The sequence below is a fragment of the Python bivittatus genome, unplaced genomic scaffold (assembly GCF_059951505.1).
Source record: "Python bivittatus isolate LINGU-HERP-01145 unplaced genomic scaffold, Pbiv_v1 ctg000220_np1212, whole genome shotgun sequence".
Classification (NCBI taxonomy): Eukaryota; Metazoa; Chordata; class Lepidosauria; order Squamata; family Pythonidae; genus Python; species Python bivittatus.
The window spans coordinates 42,682,416-42,707,068 of record NW_028277048.1 but is presented as its reverse complement, the minus strand read 5'-3'; the positions used below and the strand labels follow the sequence as shown (position 1 = coordinate 42,707,068).

Here is a 24,653-nt window from a genome sequence, read left to right as displayed (position 1 = left end):
TTTACTAAAATGCTCTTGAAACCTGAAATGATTCTATTCTTTACTCACCTTATATCTAATCCCAGAAGCCTGGCTGTTGTGCATGTTTTATTGCAATTGTTCAAACAGGTACATGAACCTCCTGTCTTGCTGTGCATTAATTATAGTGGTTTACAATCACGTTTTGCCCTACCCCACTCTTGTGAAAAAACTTACTTGAATGAATTTGAAAGCCAGTGCTGAACCTGGGCTTGGGAAAAGGGGAAATTTTTCTGAACTTCTTTACTTTTTCCTTTTCAGAAGCACAGTGTAAACCGTACTACTCTGATTATTCTCGCTTCCGACTTCTGATTCACCAAATGTGCACCACCCATTATCTGGATTTATTCATCACAGGTGTGATTGGGCTCAATGTCATCACCATGGCCATGGAGCATTACCAGCAGCCCGAGGTAGGATAGAAAAGTGTTGGTCAATAGTGGATATTATCATCTTTCCCAGAAGGAATTAGAATTCCTGCATCTCTGTTAACTGAAATAGAACAGTTGGAGCAGGAAAAGAAATTTACTACCACACTAAGTGGCATGTTGATAGATCTTCACTTTTTTCACTTGGGGTGGCATTGGGGATCCAGTCCTGGGGTCAGATTCAGTTCCTTAGTTCTGACTGAACCTGTTACAAACACACACATGGACATTCTTATTTAAGTAAATACATTGGATCTCAGCCAAATATGATTGATTTGAATATTTTTTAACATACTCTTTCACAAAGCCCATATTTCTTTAGATAGATAGATAGATAGATAGATAGATAGATAGATAGATAGATAGATAGATAGATAGATAGATATAAAATCAAAATATCTGCACTTTTAAATGTACTTTGGTATTTTTTTCCAAAGAGTTGTATTATACAGTATTTGCAGATGACATCAATTCATAGCAGAATTCATGAAGTTCAAATAACTTGCATTCCTATGGGCTCAGGGGCATGGTTTCCAACATATGTTCATTTGGGTTGCGGACATGCAATATGTTTCATATATTACAGCCTAAATGAAAGAATGAGTTACAATACCTACAAGGTTGCTTTGCATGAAAGACTTTCATTATGTATAAAATAATCCTGAAAGTTGAAAATTCTGTGTAGTTTCTTTCAATCCCAAAGCTTTTCATTACTGAGAGACTTCTTTCCATGAATTCACATTTTCAGATACATTGTCTACATAATCTGTTATATAAATAAATAAATAAATAAATAAATAAATAAATAACCAACCTGAAAGATTAAATAGAGGATCCACTCTGGTAATGGACCTTCCTGGGTCTACATCTTAAACCTCCTTGATGGATAATCTCAGTGGGAAATTCTTTCTAAAGATCTCCTTTTGTAAATCTTACAGGAGTTGGAAGATGCCATTTAGGCCCCTGAGTCCACCCTCAGGAATCCCAGTTAAGCATCCAACCAGATGGCTGTCTAGCCTCTGCTTATACAGCTCCAGTGAAGCGGAGTCTTCTCTGTACAAGTGGCTCCATTATTGAATTACAGAATTTGTCCCTTTAGTTTTAACTGCTACTAAGGTAGAAGTGGTCAAGATGCCAACCTTAGTGCTTGAGAAAAATGTTTCCCAAGGAAGAGCTAAAGGGGGTGACTTTTTACTCATTCAGAATGCTGTTTCTGCCATTTGTCTTAGACTCAAATTACCCACCAATTTTCTGGTTCTTAACCTCATAATACCTGGTAGCTTTAGTGCTCTGTGGTTGAATACTGTATGTTTGTTTTGCCTGGTTTATCATGGAGACATGCATACTGAAGAATCCTTGCAATTCTTCTAAAGTTCTCGCATCCAGGGTGAAGCTTAAGGCAAACTTAATTAATTTAAATTAATTAAAATTAAGTTAATCCATTTAGTTCTGTGGGGTTTTCAGTGTTCTCTGAGCTTACTTTTCCTCTTACAGGTGATTCATTATCAGACTAGGTAACATGTTAATGAAACATCTGCAAGAAAACAACTAAGCACAGACAACATCAAGAACCAAGCAAACTCTGAGATACATGTATTCTCTACTATTGCAACCATTTATTTTTGTCTGATGATGACTAACACTGCCAAATTTTTATCTCCTTGGATTTAATTTATGGGCTGTTTATGTATGAAAAGTGTTTCCAATTTTAAAGTATAGAAAATGGCCACAGCAGGCCTCTTATTCCTTCTCGCTGCATACCATTAGAATCCTCCACTGGCAAACTGGAAGAAGCCGATTTTCCAGAGATTTTTCCCTTTCCATCTAGACACACCTCAGTTCACAATCCACTAGAGATGTAATGCATCTGACCACACAAATGCACTGTGGGGATTCAATGGACTGAGAAATTTAAAGAAAAGAAATGCCTGTGACACTCATGATTCCCCTCAACACTTTTACGCCATCACATTTCCTTCACCCGGTCCCTCCCCAGACCCTCAGATCGAGGATCACAACAGCCTCCACCATAACTGTTAGCAGAGCCAGCCAGCACTCCATCCAGATGGCTGAGGAAGTGCTAAAATTGGCCTCCTGCCATTTCCTCATCCTCTGTCTTTGCATTGCCACCCTTGTTTTTGTGATGAAGCAAAAAAATAAAACATAATATGTCTGACTGCCCACCCCAAAACTTGGTATGAGGACACTCACCTTTCCAGCTAGTAGGATAGAAGAATGCCAAAACAACAACAACAACAACAACAACCCAGAAAACTTTTGGCAGGGAGGGCAGGGGGAGATTTGGGAAATCTGTCCTGCCTCCTAGGGAGCTCTAGTCTCTCAAATTTCAAAACAGTTTTCCCATTTAAATTTGGAAAGTCCAGCCAGAAGTAAATTGGTCTGGCTTTGAAGCAGAAATGCTAATGAGAAATCACAGGAGCCCTGGAAGTGTGTACGCATGTATGTGTGTGTGTGTGTGAGTGTGTATACATACATACATATACACTCATATCCCCCCACACACACACACATACATACCCATATGCATATACATACACTCCTGTTCTTGGAGGCAAAAATGGAGACTAAATAAGAAAGGACTGAGAGCCAATAGAGCGTAGTGGTTGAGATACTGGAGTATGACTAGACTACGCTGCAAGAATAGACCATTTTGCCCTAAGGGTTTTTTGTTGTTGTTGGTGGTGATGGTGGTGGGAATTAATAATATCCAAGGCTGTTTCTGGAATCTGGTTGGATATATATAAGCAAAGTATAAATGCTGATTTTACTGTTGTTGCTAATCTCCAGAATCCTGAAATGATTAACCTCATTTAACCCCGTGACTGCATGAAGTAACAGTCCAACCTGTTCTGTAGCCTCAACAATTTATTTTTCAGCAGGACCCAAAACTAAGGGCCTCTCTTTCTTTCTGCTGTGATGATTCAGCTTTTTGGCTGAGCAGCTACTCCCTGCTCCATTAGCAGGCACACTCTTCCATTTAGGATCACATTCAAATTATAAGAACTGCTTACAGTGTACTTCCAAATCACTTACTTATGACAGTTAGTTGGAAATGGCTGCCAATTTGCATACTGGGTTTATTGTTATTTCCTACTGCTTTGAGAAGGAATAAATGACATAGAAAAACAAAGGTGAAGTAGACATGGAAGCGCAATAGTTCTCAAAAGTCTAATATAAAACAAATGATGAGAAAATATGAGAGTATGTGACCTCGGTGGCTGGTTCATCTTGTACATGTTGCAGGATGCTTGTACTATGATCCTGTAAATTTCATGCTGAAATAGGTTGTTAACTGTGTCTGAACAGTGACTGGTTTTGCTCAGTGGAATGTATTGATTATGAATCACAAAAGCATGCAATCATTGTTGCTTTCTTACACAAATGTTTAGCTAATTCCATCAGCCAGTCTCGGCATCTAGATATAGTAATAGTTGTCATACCAATACAGTGATCCAAGTAAGTTGGATATGGAACTGAATGTATATTTTGTCAGTAAATGCTACATAATTTTCATTGAAACATTGGATTCACTGTGAATTAATGTGAGTTTTGTGACCCAATACGTAATACCAGAAACTTCCTTCTACCTGACAATTCCCTTAGCTGGAGCAAGAAATCTGATCATAAAGTGGTTCTGTTGTCAATTGGACAGGATCAGGCTGGTTGCTTTGGAATAGACTAATATAGTTTCTATCTGTTGAATAGAATATTAGCACTAATATTAGCACCTCATTGGCAGGATATTACCATATAAACCAATCTGACACACCATTTAGCGCCATGACACTACCACCCTGGTTCACGTTTCTTGATTGGTTGGGACACATAGAGAACAAGAAGAAAAGCATTTAAAAATTGAGCAAACCTAAGAAGATTAGGCAAGGCAGGAGACAGGTAGGGAAAAGATACATTTAAAAACAGAAGCCCCTTTATGCTTTAAAAAAGTTCAAATATTTACCCCATTTTCTCAACCTGTTGATTTAAATGATTTAAAGGGATATTCTGACATTACTGTATCAATTAGGAAGAAGCTGGTTGAAAAGGGAACTCTAGAAGGATTTGATAGGTTGTCTCCTTCCCAGAAAAGCCACATGTGTCATTATTGGTTGGGAGGAATGTCGTTAATATTGTTAATATTCTAGTTTTCTGGAATATTAACAAGGAAGGATCTAGTCTATTTTGGAGGAGGGGGGAGGATGCTGTTTTAAAGAAGTGGGGCTGCTAATGAGAAGGCTGTTTTCTGGAATCCCTGCAGATGGCATTCTCTTAACCAAGGGATGGGAAGGGTGTCCACTCTTCCAGATCTCTTGCATGGGCAAAAACCAATGAGAATATGAAGTCCTCATGATTTCCAGGCTCCGAGCTTGTACTAGTAGTAGTTGTTGTTGTATAACTTTCCTGAAAAGTCTCAAGGGCTGACTTTTGCCCTTATCATCTCTCTGTTTGGAATGGCAGCAACATTTCAAAAGTGAACACTATCCAGGAGTGTGATATGCGTACATTTATAGCCTCCTCTTCATTTAGTCATTCACTGTTTTTCTCATAAAACAGAGGATAGAATGGATTCAGCTGAAAATGAAATTTGACTGTTAGGGGCAGCCAAATCCTCCTAAAGACATTCAGTAACCTACAATTTGTCTCTCCATTTTCAGATTCTTGATGAAGCTCTGAAGATCTGCAATTACATTTTCACAGTCATCTTTGTCATGGAATCAGTTTTCAAGCTCATTGCATTTGGGTTTCGTCGGTTCTTCCAAGATAGGTAATAATCATTCAGAATAACATTGCAAGGCTTTTTTCCCCCCCCAAAAAAGTCCCATTCCTAAAGTTTCCAGTTACAGTTCTTTGTGATGTCTAAATATGTGGATGTAGATGACTTGTTGGACCATTCTAAATGCTAATGCACTAATTAACAGAAAAATTAGTTGAAAACCTAAATAGTATCCTTTCCTTTGGCAGTTAAAAAAAGAGAAAACTTTCTGGAAAAATATGAGCACCCTTATAGTAATTTTCTGCCTTTTTAATTGTACCTCAAAGTCTTTCTAAAGTGGATCCTCATCATACTAGGATCATTCTTGATTTATATGTTAGAAACATTAATTTTATCTATCTATTTACCGTGTTTGGTAATAAACTGCTAATGACTTAATAAAGAATATGGAAATACATGGGCAAAACTCATTGAAAGATGACAGGTTTACTTCCCATTGAAACTAGCTGAGTTTAGCTGTGATCTGTAGTAGTGTTTCCAGCTCCTTACACTAATACTTCATCTCTGCTAATTCAGTTGAACTTATACCGAAGTATAAGAGAATGTGGATGCCTATCTTTCTTAATTTCTGCTTCCCTGTACCAAGGTGTAAGTGTTTTGCTAAATGCCTTATAGTAAAGTCATATAATAAGGCAGTTGTCCCTAAACTCATGTCTTTCAGATGTATTTTGCTCCAACACATCTGGAGGCAAAAGTCTATGGTTTGCAGCAACTGTACTATTAATGTGAACCAATCCTGTTCCCATCACACCTCTTTCTTCTATATCTTGGATCCTCACTGTAGTCCTCATAGGCCCCAGTGAAAATGCTGACTCCTCCCTTGTTGCCCACTAAACCTTATGCCTTTATTCCTTTATGTTTTTAAAATGAGTAATGAGCATGTGGCAATGTAAAATGCCAGCTTCAGACATAATCTTTATTTCCGAAAGTGCATTCATCCTGGAGGCATTCTTTTTAAAAAAAATTATAGGAGACTGCAGCTTGGTGTGCCTACCTATTCAGTAAAATGTCAACGGTAAGCTAGATACTATTTGCGGAGATTAGAAGGGATGATGAAGAGCAATCTCACCAAACGATGGTCATGTTTGTCATGGTAGCCATTTTGTGCTCATAACCTGGTCCCAAAAATTTAAATGTGCCCATCCACGCCAAATGGGGACCTTGGATCTTATTTGCCCATCAGCTGTTGGTGCCACTGTCATATCTCTTGAGATGTTCTGCAGTCCCAAATAATGCATTTAGGTGTAGAGTAGTAGCCACAAAGCAAAAGGTTCCACAGTATTAGTTATCTGGCATTATTTTAGTGAGCTGAATAAACTGTGAAGAACTCTCTCAGATACATGTGCACACATATACACACACATAGTGAGCATATGGAATAAACTCAGATCATATAGAATTAATATGATACCTCTACCTCAAGAGCATCTTGTTCTTCATTTGTACTTGAACCCCATCTTTGACATATAACCTTAAAAACCTTCCTTGCATTCTGTCCCACCATAGTGATTAAACATTAGGGCAAATCTTTTGAAAAAAGACTTTGGACAAACTAAGTTCAGTTAGAGCTTGAATAAAATATTTAGGGAAATGTAGCTTGAATAAAGCATTTAAAGAAAATTAAGTCAGTGTTATATTTTTATCCTTTCTGTTGCCCTGTAGATTAATTCATTTTTGCCTTCTCCATTCCAGGTTGTGGTATATTCAGATTTGACTAAATTTGTATTCTAATAATACATCTTTTGTTTAATTTGTTTCATCTCAAAAATTGCTAAAGGTGGAGTGTCAGTTCATGAACGCATGAATGCCCAAAATGATTGGAATTCCTTTGTCACATAACCCCCTCCTTTGCCAGAAAATAATTTAGCAGATTTTTCCATTTGATTTTTGTTTCACTTTCAGATGGAATCAATTAGACCTAGCGATAGTACTCTTGTCCATCATGGGGATCACACTGGAAGAGATTGAGGTGAATGCATCACTGCCCATCAACCCTACCATTATCCGCATTATGAGGGTCCTAAGGATTGCTCGAGGTCAGTCCCCCATTCTTTCTGGGGCTCTCCATCCATAAACCTTTTGACAAAATAGGAACTGATCATTCCTGGCATACTACAATCTTCCACATAGCATGTATACAAATACATCCACTGTGAGGCTAATGCTAATCTTGGTCTATTATTTTGCCTTATTAATCAAGTTAATAACTCCATTGTAGCTAACCCATTGTCTAGTAATAAATATTGTGTTGCATGGAAAAAGTATTATATTTGGTCGCTTGCATCCCCAGTACTGATTATGGGCTAGATGAATTAGTGGTTTCACTCAACAGAAGGAGCTTCCTCCATTTCTGTGCTCCTAAGATGTCACACAAAGTTCTCCCTTTCCCCCATTTTATGCACATAGTTAAGCTGAGACAACCTGACCAACCCAAGATCACTGAGCTTCATGGATAAGCAGGGATTTGTATCTGGGTCTCTCCAACCCTAGACTAGCATCCTTAGGTCTTCTCAAAAGCAGGTTTCTGTTACTGCTGTGAACACTTGGTTGGGTGTCAAACATTACAAATAGTAATGGATTAAAAGTGTTTGGTCCCAACTACGCTGATTAATTTCTGCCACTGTATTCCAGAGAAGAGAATTATACATGGTGTTATCTGCTCCAGGCAACAAAATATTAAAGGAGTTTATTATGGAACAAGTGGAGCTGGTGACATTAGGCTATAAAGTCCTTAGCTTGGAAGATTACAGGCTCGCTCTTGCTGTGCCCTAGATTTAGAATCAAAGAATACAACTTTGATTTCTTCCTCAGTCTTGGTACCATTTAAATCAGTGGGCATATACTTGGCTTCTTATTTCCTCAGATCAAAGGTGAATTCTCATAAACTGCAGATTAGATTAATTTCTGACCTTTGCAAGCTGGTCTGCTTTGCTCAGTAGCAGGAGTCACTGCCGGGTGGGGGGTGGGGGTGGGGAAGGTCCCTTTTGCATTCCTGCTGTAATGTTGGCATCACCTCAGTTAGTGAGTGAAAGAAATGGAACTTGATTCTTGGGACCTCTGGATAGATCATAGGTGCTATGTTCTGATAATAGATACCTCACTGAACAGCTTTCCAAGTATGGAGTTTGGGAATTGAAGTCCAACACATTTGAAGTGTTCTAGGCTGAAGACTCCATAAAACATTGCCTTGCATTTTAACTTTTAGTGGAGGATGTTAGGACACGATTCTTAGGGTATTTGTTGGGAATATTGAAATTTACATTTCCTTTCCATCCATCATTATAGTTGCAATGATATCATAAACCTTTCGTTTTCTGTAGTGTTAAAATTGCTGAAGATGGCTGTAGGGATGAGAGCTCTTCTGGATACAGTCATGCAGGCACTGCCTCAGGTAACCTTTGAATCTAATCATCCAGACTTCAGTTAAGTTTCCCTTGTTGTCTATTTATCTTGGGAAGTCAGAGAATTTTGTTCCTGTATTTGTGTCTTCTTGATGGCTAGAACTTTGTTTGTTGTGGATTGGCTGAAAGCACTTTTTTTTGGTTTTGCTTTGTTTTGTTTTGTTTTTTTTCCCCCCTCCTGGTGATTGGGTAACTTCAGTTAGAATTCCTTTTCCAATATGTCTTTCAGTATAATTTGCCTCCTGTTCAGTCTTGTTATCCATTTGCTAATCATCACAGCTTTGCTTCCTCCTATCTTGTTGGGGGCTTAGCCTTTTCAAGAAAATTGTGTCAAATATAAGCATTCATTTGTGCCCATACATACATACCCCAGAGTAAATCAGTAACTTGGTGCAATGAGAAAAATGAAGAGAGAGGGGGAAAAGCTAGGATTGTGCAAACTCAGAAACCATCTATCAGTTTAAAAACAATTAAAGAAAAAAAGAAAAATAAACAGCTTGCATTAATGAAGTAGAGGGGATGGGATGGAGGAGGAAAATAGCACTACATTTGTCCAACCATGAGCAAGAGGCATTGTGGGAAAGTTAGTGCCAATTTAAGAGAGATCCTTGAAATGACTCCAGTCTGGAAAGCTAATTAGTTAAGGTCTCATGACAACTGTATTTCTGAGTATGATTCACACAAATCAAATGGTATAAAATTGTTCTTGGTTTGGGATTTAAAAACTGGAATAGAAATGAAAATCTGAAAATGTAAGCACTCAACTACTTTTTTTTCCCCCTGAATGTTTTCTGATCTTCAGAGTGAAGACCAATTCCATGGCTCAGAAATGCTAATTTTCCAGACCCTGAACCGGTTTCCTTACCCTGGTTCCCTTTAGAAGTATTAATTCTCATAATTCCCAAGCAGCATGGCCATTTGGTGTCATGGTCCAATGCATCTGAAAAGCACCAGATGTAGAAGACAAGATTTCTTGTTAATGCTATATAATGGGCCAGGTGGTAGTTTCATGTTGTGTTTATGCACCATGCAGCAGCACAGCATCCCAAAGCTACAACTCTTGATGGAGCAGACATATGCTCATCTTTTAAACTTTCAAACCCTGTCCAATTTTTTTACTGGAGCAAGTTACCCAGCGGAGTAAGTAAACCACCTTACATTTAAAACTGGTTTGTTTATTCAGCTGGGCATTTGGGACCAGGAGAAGCTTTCAGAAACATTTCTCGTGATGCAAGTCCTTCTCTCATTTCCAACACTATGGACATCTAGATTTAAAGCACTTGTATTTGTTCATACACATAAGAAATCTTGGCGTTTAGACTAATGATCAGATGAGATTTGGTAAAGCTAAAGAAGAAAAAGGAAAGGAGACATATTCAGGGGCAGGAACTTGCAGACCTCCAAATATTGATGAATTAGAGTTCCCAGCATCTCTCACTGTTGGCCATATTTACTGACAAAATTAATTCAGCAGTATCCGGAGAGTGGCATGTTCACACCTTTGGGAGACTAATATAGCATGTACATTCCTCATTGTGAAAGTTACTTGGGTGATAGAACTTCAATGAGTATTTTTCCCCTCCATTTCTTATCTCTTTGCAGGTGGGGAATCTAGGTCTTCTCTTCATGTTGTTGTTTTTCATATTTGCAGCTCTTGGGGTGGAGCTGTTTGGGGATCTTGGTAAGTTCTCTGCACTGCCTGATCTATAGAATTGTTTGTGGTTGAATAAAGTTGTTTTTCCAAAAAAGAAAAAAAATCCTTTATGACTAAATTGTCTTTATTTTTTTATTGCTCATATAGAATGTGATGACACTCATCCCTGTGAGGGTTTAGGGAGGCATGCAACATTTCGCAACTTTGGAATGGCTTTCCTCACACTCTTCCGGGTATCCACAGGAGACAATTGGAATGGGATAATGAAGGTAAAATTGTCATCAGTATAAAAGCTGAATAGAAGAACATAACATACATTTTTAGGCTGTGAAAAGTTGAAACAATTACTGTTTTGAATATTTCCATGCTTTGAATTTTAAGTATAAGTTAGATACTGGAGCAGTATTCAGGGTATATATGTGAATTACAAATTATATACTTATCCAAATTGTTTCTTCTAATTTCTGCAACAGTAAGTGTTATTTCCCCTCCTGCTCCCCCCAATTCTTGATTAAGCTTTCCCTTTTTCTGCATTATTCATGGAATGACCATAGCCAATCAGGGATCACATTGTGACTGTGACATCATCAAGATCATGGATGGGCAACCCACAAAACCATGCAGCCCCTCACTGACATTTGCAGCTCTCAGAATCTTTTTGTAGTCTGCAATTGAGCTTTGGCAGCATAGCTTACAGGTAGTCCTCAGCTTACAACCATTCGTTTAACGATCGTTTGAAGTTACAACAGCACTGAGAAAAGTTACTTAGACCTATCACACTTATGACCATCACAGCATCCCCACGGTCACGTGACCAAAATTTGGGCACTTGGCAACCAGCATATATTTACGATAGTTTTAGTGTTCCAGGGTCACGTGATCACCTTTTGCAACCTTCCCAGCTGGCTTCCAACAAGCAAAATGAATAGGGAACCACGTGATTCACTTAACGACTGCTGCAACAAAGTTGTAAAATTGGGTGATGCCTTGCTTAACCACCATCCCGCTTAATGACAAATTTTCCAGTCCCTATTGTGGTTGTAAGTCGAGAATTACCTGTACTGTGAAAATCAGAGGTGAACCACCATTTTATACCTGTTTCTCTTTAATCCAAATTTATTGTCTTAAAGGAACACTTTCTTTTGTACTTTTAATTTTATGTTTAAATATTTTTTCCTGGAGTTTATTTGCTTGTTTGTTGGTTTGTTTTGAAACGTTTTAAACCACCTCAATTTTAAAAGACTCTATTTTATGCACATTGTTGTTTCGTACCCACCTGCTATTTTATTTTAGCTAAAGTACAAGTTTGTCACTTGGCCAGTAAAAAGTTGTCCAGCGCTAATCAAAATGGACAGACTTAATATGAGTAAAACCAGAGTAAAGGCAATTAGTTTCTGAGTTAGGTAAATGTTTTTAAACAATGTCAATGACCAAACGCAGCACATTATTGATGTTATTGGCATTTCCCAGGCCCTAATCACCCCTACAAATGCTCTGGTGGATTATGCCTATTCAGTTGGAATCATGAAATCATTTGATCTTAGCCAATGCAGAAAGCAGCCATTGTAAATGCACTGAATTATCTATCGGTTTCAGGATGCTATGCAGTTCTGAAACCCATAGATGCTTGTGTGCAGGTGGGTAGCCTTTTCAAAGATTTCATCTTGCATGTGAAACATAAGGCCTTTTGAGAAGACCCAGTATTCCAGTAGAAGGATCTTTCAGTTGTTAGTGGTCAAGTTCCTAAAATTCTATAGAAATTGAACAACCCTGGAGGACACTCATCTACCAACTTCCACGTGGGGTCTGACCTACTTCTACAAAAACCATATAGGCTTGAAGCTAGACTCTGAGTGGCATAAACTGCCAATTCCAATAAATAGTTGCCTGAAGCTCTCAGCCACAACCATTTCCACTCCACTTCCCTCTGTTCCCTCCCAGGACACATTGCGGGACTGCGACGAGGAATCCACCTGTTACAACACCGTCATCTCGCCTATCTACTTCGTCTCTTTTGTGCTGACAGCCCAGTTTGTCCTGGTGAATGTGGTGATTGCTGTCCTGATGAAGCACCTGGAGGAGAGTAACAAGGAAGCTAAAGAAGAAGCAGAACTGGAGCTGGAGCTGGAAATGGAAATGAAGACAATCACATCGGGTCAGCACCCACCTTCTGACTCTTTCATGTGGGCAGGCAGTAACACAGGAGAACGGCCAGAGAGTCCTGGAGGATACACCAACCCCATGCAAATCAAAGTGGATTCTCAGCTGTCAATGGTTCATCCTATGGTGAGAATTTCAGGTGGTGGGTGAAGTGGGGAATAGCCTTCATTTGTCTCCAACAGCATATACACTCAAATCCAAGTTTGAGTGGTTCCAGTGATTTATCAGGGAGTTGTATTCCTTTTTCTCTGCAAAATTCCCAAGTATCTAGAATAAAAACCTTATGCAGCAAAAGTAGACCAGACAAATCAGATGCTCATGCAAAGTTATTAATAAATTATTAATAAGTTGCAAAGAGTGTTCTGCAGCCCCTTCTCCAACTAAATTATAAAGGAGGCCCTGAGATCTCAGACACAGCTTTCATTATTGACAGTACTGGAAGAAAAGACCATTGGGAGTTTTCTTGGTTTCTCCAAAGAGGCCTTTGCAGTAAATGCTAAAGGCTGCTCAGCGGAATCATGAATGTATATAGCATGTGAGATGTCAGGCACCTGTGTAGATGGAATGCCTGTTCACTGTCCCATCTATGTTTCTGGAATACAGTTTAATTATTCAAGTATGTGTCTGTTTTTGACCATTACAGAACAACATTCAGTTTCATTGTTTAAAACTTTCAGCCATTGTTCAAATTAGTGTAGCACCAACAGTCAGAGTTGGAAACATCCATGTCATCTGAGTGGGGGAACCTCCTATTTCATGTTTGGAAACTGCCTTCCTCCTCATTAATTGATCATAAATTCATTACCTACAGAAATATTGTCCATTGTAAACTGATGTAATGTTTTTATGCATTACTGAAATAGGTTGTTAACTGTGTCTGATAAAACCTAGTAGGCTAGAATTTCTAAAACTCTCCAAAACTGCCCATTCTTTTTCCCCTTATAAAACCTATCACAGAAGGAAATCTGTCTCTTCCACTTTATTTTTAAAAATGCTTTCTTTTGCAAATAATATTTGCCCCTTATTACTTTGCAAATTATATCTTGAAACTCTTGAGTGACATTCTGATAGTTAAAAATATTCTTTCTCCATTCCAATGTTCCTTTAATTAAAATCTCTGCATTCCAAGAAATGGTTGAGTACACGATGAAAGAGGAATACAGCTCCTACAGTATAACCCTGCAAAATCATGTGATCAGCATGCTTCTTTGCTTGCCCGTCCCATAAAATATATGCACTGTGGCATTAAATTATAGCTGTGGGAATTCATGGCATCATACACATTGGCTGTTTCCTGCATAGAAAGTAGTACTGTTGCTAAGTTATTACTCCTCTTGTTACTTCAGAGGCTCTAGGCTGAATATTAATCATCAACATTTGAGACAACATTTCTGAGATCGGGAACCGGGCAATGGAAATGGAGAGTCGCATTTTTTCACGGATTCTTGGGCTTTCAGAATCCTGTGTGCACTACAGGCACAACATCCTAAGGTTTCCGTCCTGAACTATTAGAAAGTAAATCTCACTGGATTTAGAGCAAGCATGCATAGGATGATAACTCTTAATTATGAACTCTTAATTATTTCTCTAACCTCAAATTAAATAATTGTCATTGAAGGAACGGGAACTCACCCATGCTGTACGTACTTTAAACAGAGCATTTGGATTTCATAAGGCAACATCAAGTAGAGCAACGTAAAACTCTACCATTTGAGAGACTTATTAAAAGTTCTGATTGTAGTATGTTCTTTGTGGAAGGGACTGCCCTGAAACTGTTCAGAGTACAGCCGTTGTTTTTATACCATCTTAATTATGAGACACATAAAGGTAATCTTAAGATTGATTTCAGATAGTATATCCACTTCTACAAAACAATGGTGAAGCATTCTGTGATAGTCCTTATTCAAACCTTCCACGGGTAGTCGAATTGAAGTTCCCATTAGCCTTCTTTGTACTAATATGTGACTATGGGAAGTAGGACTCTACCCGCTGAAATATATCACAATACTTCCAAACAGTTTTTCTTCCTCTTGAAAAAGATCACCCAGTGAAATGTAGTTCTGAGGATCAGTACTAATATTCCCCATGTTCATGTGTAGCCACATTTGCATTTTCTCTTTCTAGAATTCCCTCCCACCGCCATCTAGACTAGAGTCATACAGACTCCTCCATCTCTTGTTTTTCTCAGCATTCCTCCCATACAACAGTTTCCTACACAAGGTGATTCATGTGGCTGCGTTCTGAGCAGGAGGTCCCATTCCTGGTGACTTTTTAGGTCTTTATTTGAAAATTCCTGCCACGGTCACAGTTCCTGGTCTAGTGTTGAACTCCAAATGCTTTGGAATTACAGTACCAGATGAGATGAAAAGAAAAGCCTATACAGAGATCTTGTAAAATACCCTTCCCTTGAAGCTAAAAGGGCAGAAATTGCCACCAGATAGGAAAATATCAGCGTAATTTAGATTTTTCAAACCAGCTTGGTGTCTATTTTTGCATCTCGCATTACTCAAGTATCAGCCAGAATCAGGTAAGTATTGCCCACCTCTATGTCTGGGAATGGGATTAAGAGCAGGATGACCATTTCACTGGCCATATGAGATTTACTTGCCAGTATTTCAAGATAATTATTCCTGGCTCAAGCAGAACATGTTTCACTGCTGTAACAACTGAGTGCTTATTTTCCAAGGACTGAGAGGAAGCATTTACATACCTGCACCAGCAGATAGTGGTTGTGGCAAACCAGTGTTTGTTCAGTCTCTTCCTGTTTTTGAAAAGTTTGCCTTGCGTTCATTTTTTGGAGGCTAAGTCAGAGGTCTGACTTTTAGAGATTGAGAGCACTTAAGTCACAGACATGGCAAGCCACCAGCACCTCTGAAAATCACGTTATTCTCAAGTGGTTACGGCGATGCTATTGCGTGATGCCAATGCTTCATGCTGGCTTCCATTCCCACCTCCATTAAAAATTGTGCACATTGTTGTTTATTTCTGCTGCAATTGTTCCTTGTCATGTTGGTATGATGGCCCAGCAAAAAAGCCATACTTTTGTCAATTAGTAAATAACTGCCAGTCACTGCTCTGGATGAATGTACTGTGTCCCACTGGCCTTACAATGTGTTTAGTTTCAGTCTTGTGTGTAGCAATGTCTTAGAAAAGTTCTGACTGTGGTATTACTGCACTGTTCTTTTTCCCCTTTCTGTCTCTGTCTTCTCTTCCTGGCCATTTCAACAACTACTGTTCTGTCTGAAAACATTTTTTTCTGTCTCTCTCTTCTTTCTTCTTCTGTCTCCTACATGTTCTCTCTCTCTCCCCAACCCTCCTTTTCTCTTGCCCCCCATCCCTCTCTCTTTGGCCTGGCTTATTCTTCTGCATGCTATTTGGCACTCCTCCTAGGAAAGACACTTGTTTGATACCATATCACTGCTGATCCAGGAATCTCTGGAAGGAGAGTTGCAGCTGATGGACAACTTGTCAGGCTCTGTATGCCATCATTATGCCCTTCCAACTACTGACACTTACAACCCTGAGAAACAGGTTAATATTATTAATTTCCAAAAGGGGTTCTTATTTGATATAAAGTAGGCTTAGCTAAGACTGCAATCCATTATGCATGCACCTGTAAGTTTCTCCCATTAAACTTAGCATTGCTTACTTCTGAATAAACCTTCTGAGGATTGCACTGTCAAATAAAACTGTGGGCAAATGGATTTCTTTTTGTTGAAAATGGGTATTAGTTTTAACCCAATCTTATTAGTGTTTAGTCAGAAGCCCTGCTGAATTCAGTAGGATTTAATTCCATTACTATGTATACAAGGGTAACCATAACTAAATTCAAGCCAAGGATTAGTAAATGAAAAGCCATGCTGAAGCTTTCTTTCTGCATGTCTGGGATCTTTTATTCTATGCAAAAAAAAAAAAAAAAAGTGCCAGGCATGGCTTTTTCTCTCCTTTTGCAGGGGGCAAAACAGTTTCTGAAAAACAGTACAAAAAGGGGAGATGATATCTTACTTTGGAGAGGTAGATCCTTAAATTTAATTTCAGTAATTTAAAAAAATTCATGTACATATAGGACCAGTGAGTTCTCCACATTTGCAACATCTTTAGAAAATGAACATTTGACAAAGCTACAGAATTTAAACTTATAGACAGATCCTTATTCCCCCCCCCCCCCAAACTAGGAAAGGAATCCCACATATACCTCTAAAATAATCGATTTGTTCTCCTTTAAATTTTCCCTCCCATCTTCATGAACATGGCAATTTAAAGGGGAGAAACCAGTGCTACCATACAGTATCTGGAAGTTGTAATCCTATGAAGATCAATTCCTGCAAAATAAACTAGTATAGAATTGAACTGGACAGCTTCTCTGTAACTGTAGAGATAAGATGTTGATCTTTCAATTCATCTACATGGAAGCCTATGTTGAAAGTTGTGGGCTATGTTACATGTCAACAAATGAAGAATTGGCCTGCTTGTAACTAGAGATCAAGATAAGTGGGGATGGCCAAGAAAATGTACAGAGATTCTTGTCACTTTGTTCAGTACATTCATTGGGCTAAAAAGGTTGATATAACATTTTGGGGAATTCAATATTTAATTTCTGTATCAAAAGGAAGCTATTTTTTCTCTTTTCTTTTTTTTTTCTAATCCAATTCTGGTTGAGCTAAAATAATCTAACTACAGTAAAGCAATAACTTCATATTAAAATGCAGAGGAGCAAACAAATCCAAAATACATAGAGGCTATGTGTTACTTAGGCCTACTGAGATTTTATAAAATTGTTGTAAGCTTTGCTTCTCCATCTACAAGCTTTGGGAGAGCCTTTGTAGCAATGTATTCATCAGAATCTGGTAAGATTCAATGTCCATGTCCAAAGGCTTCCTAGTGGTCCATCTGTAACCTTTTCCCCATTGTTTTTCCCACTAACCCAGTTTTGTGATTAAAGTTTTTGAAACTCAAACATTTGCAACAATTCTGTACAAGCCCAGTTGTCCTAACAAGCATAGTATTTTTTTAAAAAAACATTCTTAACTTATATACTCATTTATATCTGCTATGCTATGTAAGACCACCGATGAAGTTTCTCTCTGGAGCAGGGGCAGGCATATGATTCTTGAATTCCTTTCTTGTAGCCCTTAGAACTCCCTTTGATCATAATGGTTGAAAACTGATGGTACAGTTCCCAATCATTTTGAAATTAGAAAACATGACCACTAAAACCCTAAAATAGAAATGTCACATTTAAATGCCAGCCCTCTCCCACAACCACTCCCCAAAATTTAGTCTTTCTCAGATGGATCTATCTGCTTTGAGACCCTTGGTAGATCAAAAATGTAAAGTGCAGCCCTTGACCACAAAAAGGTGGCCCATCTCTGATTTATAACCTGGGTTCCTGGCATTCAGGCCATGCAATTACCAGGCATTTGAGTTAAGAACAACTCTTTAATGTGTCAAGGGACCACATGGAATCTTGAATGGGTAAGTACATTGTGTATCCCCAGAATTTCTTATTTAATTGATCCGCAGAAAACTGAAATTACATTTATGAATCTAAATGTGTGGGAGCTTAGATGAAAGTAATAAAGGCTGCATCTTATTTAAATATCAAGCAAGAGGTCATTATTAACCAATACTGAAATGTTTCAACTACCAGAGTTTTTCCTCTTCAAAAGCTCTTTACTGTATTGTTGTAATATATGTAAAATGTAGCCAATTTATTGATGTAAAGTTAAAAGCCAGATAGTTCATTCATTAAAAGGTCTTATTTAACTAGTATAGGTTTTAAATATGTACAGACATTTGCACTGCAGCTTTGTGGGTAAAATTGAAATACAGTTGTATTAAATATCTGCCATATTTTCTCCATTTTCTGGAATTTAGTTTGGGGACAGTCCCCAGCCTGAATGATGTGACAATCAGCCTGTGGGTGACATGATTTTACTTCTGTCATCCCATGTTGAGTTCCAGCAATGTTGCTCTTAAATGTCCTAGCTGCATTCATGCTGACCACCACTCCTTGGGGCCTCTGTGAACTGGCACTTGACAATAGCATGCAACAGCTTCATAAGTCTCCAGAGGCCTGCAGTCAATTGCTAACCGTGAACTTCCCCTTGCTTCAGCACAGGGTAATCAACCGCTATCACCAGCAGTTCCACTTATTGCTACAGTCTGGCTAACGTTAGCAAAGGTTGGATGAAAACCTGCTGGGATTTAGTATGTGCCTATTGAAAGTAAAATCTTTCTAGTGAAACGTGGATGATTTATCCTGGATATTGCTATGACATCCACCCCATACATTGGGGTGATTGGAATCATATTTTTTCATTTCCCTTGTGGTAGTTAGCAATGTAAATTCCTGTGATTGCAATTAGGAACGAATCCCCCCATAACTAGGAAGATGTTGTGTTAGGATGCTGCATATGGATAAGGATCATGCTCACTTCATGTGCAATTAGGAGTGGCATGTAATCTTTTCGTGTTGGGCTAATACAGCTGCTGTGGGAAGGTTTGGTCCACGTGCCCTTGTTACAATATTGTCCATACAAAAAAAATCATGATTCATTCCTCCTATTGATTCTTATAAAGGGGCACAAATTTTCAGAATAAAGCATAAATATTCACTTGATTTCCTTCCTGTTTAATTAATGTTTCTTCTGCACCATGCCTTATTCCCTTGCAATGCTGTTAATAAGAAGAAAGGAAACGACCCTTTTTAGATTTTTTTTTTAGATTTTTTATCCTGCCTTTACTATTTTTTATAAATAACTCAAGGCAGTGAACATACCTAACACTTCTTCCTCCTCCTATTTTCCCCACAACAACAACCCTTTCAGGTGAGTTGGGCTGAGAGAGAGAGAGGGACTGGCCCAAAGTCACCCAGCCGGCTCCCGTGCCTAAGGTGGGACTAGAACTCCCCATCTCCTGCTTCTAGCCTGGAGCCTTCACCGCTAGAATTCACTTCCCTTTCAATGCCTAGTGGCATCCAATTGGCCAAGATTCTTATCCTCTTGTTCGTGAAAGCAATAAAATAATAGTGACCATGAATCTTCTGTTGGTGCCCGCAATCAGAATAATTAGCAGTCTGTTGCATGATGCAGCAACAGTTACCAGAGGTTGAAATGGTCAATCTGGGGAGAAGTGTCACAGCTGCTCAGAGTGAACCCACTACAGCATCTCCTCAAGAAAATACACGAGCAGCGAGTGGCATCAGGATACCATGATACCGCCTTCCATGTATGAGCTATCAGCTGAGAAATATATTTATCTTATTAATATCATTACTCCTGCAAGGAGATTTAGTTTGCTTAATCAAACATCAATATGGCAGTAAGATTCCCTAGTAGCTCTGTGCAGTGATTAAAGATACCTTAGCATATTAATTATGGTTTGATTGATCACCGAATTAAATTTGCAGATGGATAAGGATAATACTCCTGAAGCAAGTCTTAGATTTTCTCTTAAATGATGCATACAGGTATCCTAAAAGGTATAATCACAGAAGAGTACTTCCTTTCTAGGTGAGAGAGAAAAGCTTTTTATCAACTCCAACTATTGAAATCAGCTAGCAAATTAATCGTTTAAACATCACTACCTTAGTTAACATTAGTTAAGGTTTCTTATTAGATGCCTTTTCCAAATTTATCAGCTCACTAAATAGCAGAAAATTATAAAATTTCTTGGCCCTTAGGATAAGGCACATTTATAAGTACAGTGCAGCAATTTACAACTCAGGGGAATCTGTATGATCCCAGCTCCATTTTTCTGTGCCAGGAGATTGGCCTGTACTGTAGAGAAAAGATACTTGGAGCAGCCCAAGGATGATTGCTCTGAAATACACTAATCCAGTCCACTTTCTTTCTTATCACCTGAAGTAGCAACTACTAATGTCAGTCTGGAAACTTCATTTCCAGGAATAATTTAAGATAGCTACTTTCCATGGACCAGAGAGGAGTTGAGAGGAATTCTTCAAGATACCTATTGTATTGTCCATTTCCAGAATGTCTGTCCTAAGTGACAGTAAGGAATTACTGTCTTGATTTTTATTTATGGTAGCATGAAAATCTGTCTTGTCAAAGTTGATTGTAGTATTTGGTTCTCAGTCTTAGGTCCATTCACTACCAAATCAGAATTTGTAGGAAACTCTTATAAAGTGTACAGTAGTATATTTGAGTTGACAATTCTACTCTTAGATTCCAAGTCCTCCTTATAGCAGTTACCACTGAGTGAAACTTAGCAACCTTCTTATATATTTCAGGAAGATGGTTCATTTACCGGAAATAAACATTTTCCTCTGTCCAGTGAACCCAGTCAGCCTGTTAACAGCTGCATTAATGTAGAGGTCCAAGACTGATACCTGGAACAATACAAGACATGTAGAATTCATACTATTGATTCTTTCAAAAAGGGATAGAAACAGTTTTGCAGAAGAATGTTATTCTACCTGCAGTCCAGAATCATGGATGACATAGCATTAAGTCTAGCTCGTGAAAAAAGTTATTGTATATGGAACAGACAAAATATTATAAAGCAATTAACTAGCTTAAACAGTCTCCTGCACAGACTGTCCTTATTATAGTATGGTGCTAGAATTCTGTGCCTCTGTAGATTACAATGGTGCACAGAGCTTATTTCTAATGTCATTTTGCTGTATCTTTGTTGAATAAAAAAAATTGAAGTGAAAAGCCACAGTAAATTAAATCTATATTTTTCCAAGGGGAAATGAACTTGCCCATAAGAATGAAGGGTGCAAGAGAATCTTCTATGCAATTTACTTTTAGCCAATATTTTAGCTGACAAGTTCTCATACATGCCTCTGTAAGGGAGACCTAATTCCAATGCAGGAAAGCATTTGGAATGCAGCAATGGACATGAAACATCACACTTATAAATTTAGTCTGGACAACTACTAATGCTCGCTGTGCACCATAAAGCATTAGGCTTAGTATCTTTGCCTTAAAGAGTGTTACTGCTTCAGGGACAAAATTATTGCCTCTGTTGTTGGCAAATTGAGTTGGAGTTTTTTTGCACATGTACATTTGGTTCTTCCACATTAAAGAGATAACTCCTATGTGTTTAAAATCCTTCACTTGCTCAATGGTGATGTTATTTATTTTCCAATTATGCATACATCTGCTGCATCTCTTGGTAAAGAATACGACTCTAGTTCTGGTTAAATTGATATTTAACTTTTCTTTGTTATAGCATATTGCTAATACTTGCAAACTCTGCCTTAGGTGTACCTGAGATAAGGATAAAACAACTGCATTGTCAGTATATAGACACAGGCTAATTCACCAATAATGGAAGATGTAACTCATTTTTGGTTAAACTTGGATAATAGAATTAATATAAAGATTAAATAAATGGGAGCAAGTATATATTTCTGCTTGATTCCTTTTTGGAATTATTTATTTATATATTTATTTATTTATTTAGTAGACTTGTCCCCGCCCATCTCCCCACAATGGGGGACTCTGGGCAGTTTACATCAAATTAAAACCATAAATACATAATTGAAAATTATAAAAAGAACCACACTTACACAGATAGAAAAAAGATAAAAAATCCAAGAGGCCGATGGAGGCCACACCAGGCCACTAAGGGGCTAGCCAACCCCATTTCTGACAACCTCCCTCCCCGCCCCAGGCCAGATGGCAGAGCCAAGTCTTCAAATCCCTCCAAAAGGCCGGGAGTGAGGGGGCCTGTCTCACCTCTGGGGGCAAGATGTTCCAAAGGACGGGGGCTATAGCAGAGAAGGCCCGCCTTCTGGACCCCACTAATCGGACTTCTTTTGCCGAGGGGGTCCGGAGCTTGCCCGCTTTGTGAGATCGGGTGGGACAGGTTGACATCATGGGGGCGAGGTGGTCCCTCAGGTAGCCTGGCCCCGTGCCATGTAGGGCTTTAAAGATAATAACCAACACCTTGAATTGGACCCAGAAGCAAACCAGTACCCAATGCAGCTCACGGAGCAAAGGTGTTATATGGGTCCTTCTTTGGACCCCAAAAATCACTCATGTGGCTGCATTCTGGACCAGCTGAAGCTTCCGGATACTCTTCAAGGGTAACCCCATGTAGAGCGCATTGCAGTAGTCTATCTGGGAGATAACAAGGGCATGAGTGATCGTTCGAAGGGCATCCCAATCCAGGAAAGGGCATAACTGGTGCACAACTCGAAGCTGTGCAAAAGCCCTCCTGGCTGCAGCTGTCACCTGCTCTTTGACCAGGAGCCGTGAGTCCAGGAGGACCCCCAAATTACACATTGGGTCTGTCTGGGGCAGTGCTACCCAATCCAGCACCAACGATGACAATGTCCCGGATACAGAGGAGCCATTAACCCACAGCCACTCCATCTTGCCAGGGTTCAGCTGGAGCCTGTTGTTCCCCATCCAGACCCTCACAGCCTCCAGGCACCGCGAGAGGACGGTCATGGCATCACTTACCTCACCAGGGATGGAGATATATAGTTGAGTATCATCAGCATACTGAAAGTACCTCATCCCATGATGACGGATGATCTCACCCAGCGGTTTCATGTAGATGTTGAAAAGGAGTGAGAGAGAACCGAACCCTGCAGCACCCCACAAAGGAGGGGCCGAGGATGGGACCTCTTGCTCGCTATCACCACCGACTGGGACTGGCCCCAAAGAAAGGAGGTGAACCAGCACAAAACTGTGCCGCCCACCCCCAGATCGCTGAGCCGTCCCAATAGGATACCGTGGTTGATGGTATTGAAAGCCACTGAGAGATCAAGGAGAGCAAGGGCGGTCGCACTTCCACCATCCCACCCCCACCAGAGATCATCCATAAGTGTGACCAATGCTGTTTCCGTTCCATAGCCGGGCCTGAAACCTGACTGGAAAGGGTCCAGATAATCTGTTTCCTCCAGGACCCTTTGGAGCTGTGAAGCCACCACTTTCTCAACCACCTTCCCCAAGAAGGGGAGGTGGGAGACTGGATGAAAATTGTCCAGTATGGTAGGATCCAGGGAAGGCTTCTTGAGGAGGGGGTGCACCAACGCCTCTTTAAAGGGTGCTGGAAACACTCCCTCCTGCAAGGATGTATTAACTATCACCTGGATCCAACCACATGTCACCTCCCGAGCTGCTTTTACCAGCCAGGAGGGGCATGGGTCAAGATGACAAGTGGTGGCCCTCACAGTCTGGAGGATCCTGTCCACTTCCTCAGGAACTACAGGATCAAACCATTCCCAGATAATTGGGCAAGAACAATCTCCTGGTATCTCCTCAGACCCTGCGCCACACTTGGAGTCCAACTTGGAACGAATCTGAGCAATTTTATCCTGCAGGTGCTCTGCAAATTCCTCCATGCGGCCCTGCAAATGAATCTCCAGGTCCCTCTTACCAAGGAAGGATCTGGTGATCCTAAACAGGGCCACCAGGCGGCACTCTGCGGATGCAATAAGGGTGGAGAAGTATTGACGCTTCGCCACTCTTATCATCACAATGTAGGCCTTAATGGTGGCTCGAACATGTGTTCGGTCGGATTCAGTCTTTGTTTTCCTCCAGTGGCGCTCTAGACGTCTCTTAACCCTCTTCAGCACCCTCAACTCCTCCGTAAACCACAGGGAGTGTCGGGGCCAATGTGGCAAGAGAAGTCACACAGGCACGATCCTGTCCAAGGCCCCAGCTGCCTCCCTATTCCAAGCAGCAGCCAGGGCCTCCACTGGACCATGCAACAGTTATAGGGTTGGACTTACAATTTGGAGAGGTGCATCTGATCTGCATATAGGTATTCTCATATCGCATAATAATTAGTTGTAATAAACTACAGTCTACTGTAGAAGAAGCTAACTTAGCTCATAATTTCTGGCCTAGTATTGAATCAAATGCCACCTTCAAATCAATGAAGGTGGTGTAAAAAGCACCTTGAGACTTTAACTATATGTTCCAGATCAAACTGTTTAATGATACTTGAATTCTGAATCCATAACTACATTCAATTATGCTTTTTGATTGTTTGATTATATTGCTAGTTTCTTTGACCCTTGTTGAGATTCTCCATAAAGCCAGCTAATTACCCCTACTCTTCATATACTGTATTTTGAAAGATTCATTATCACTCAAAGTGACTGTATTAATTATCTGACATAAAAAGTGAATTGCTGAGTGAAAGGAAGAGTGCAGAACAGACTGCTACCTTGAAGTAATAATGGATATGTACATGGCTTGGATTATGAATGTTTC

General features: G+C 39.5%; 1 protein-coding gene across 8 annotated transcripts in view; it reads left to right on the top strand.

Annotated features, from left to right (window-relative positions):
• CACNA1G (calcium voltage-gated channel subunit alpha1 G) overlaps window positions 1–24,653 on the top strand; it is a 208,070-nt gene that overhangs the window by 157,336 nt on the left and 26,081 nt on the right. For 5 of the 8 annotated variants that reach the window (XM_088138459.1, XM_088138460.1, XM_088138458.1 and 2 more), the window contains 8 exons: window positions 280–431; window positions 5,120–5,229; window positions 7,141–7,274; window positions 8,559–8,629; window positions 10,242–10,320; window positions 10,441–10,562; window positions 12,235–12,579; window positions 15,844–15,984. In XM_088138459.1, coding sequence (XP_087994585.1) covers window positions 280–431; window positions 5,120–5,229; window positions 7,141–7,274; window positions 8,559–8,629; window positions 10,242–10,320; window positions 10,441–10,562; window positions 12,235–12,579; window positions 15,844–15,984 — 1,154 coding nt within the window. The remainder of the gene's footprint in view (window positions 1–279; window positions 432–5,119; window positions 5,230–7,140; window positions 7,275–8,558; window positions 8,630–10,241; window positions 10,321–10,440; window positions 10,563–12,234; window positions 12,580–15,843; window positions 15,985–24,653) is intronic. The other 3 variants (XM_088138463.1, XM_088138462.1, XM_088138466.1) reach the window with 1 other exon arrangement.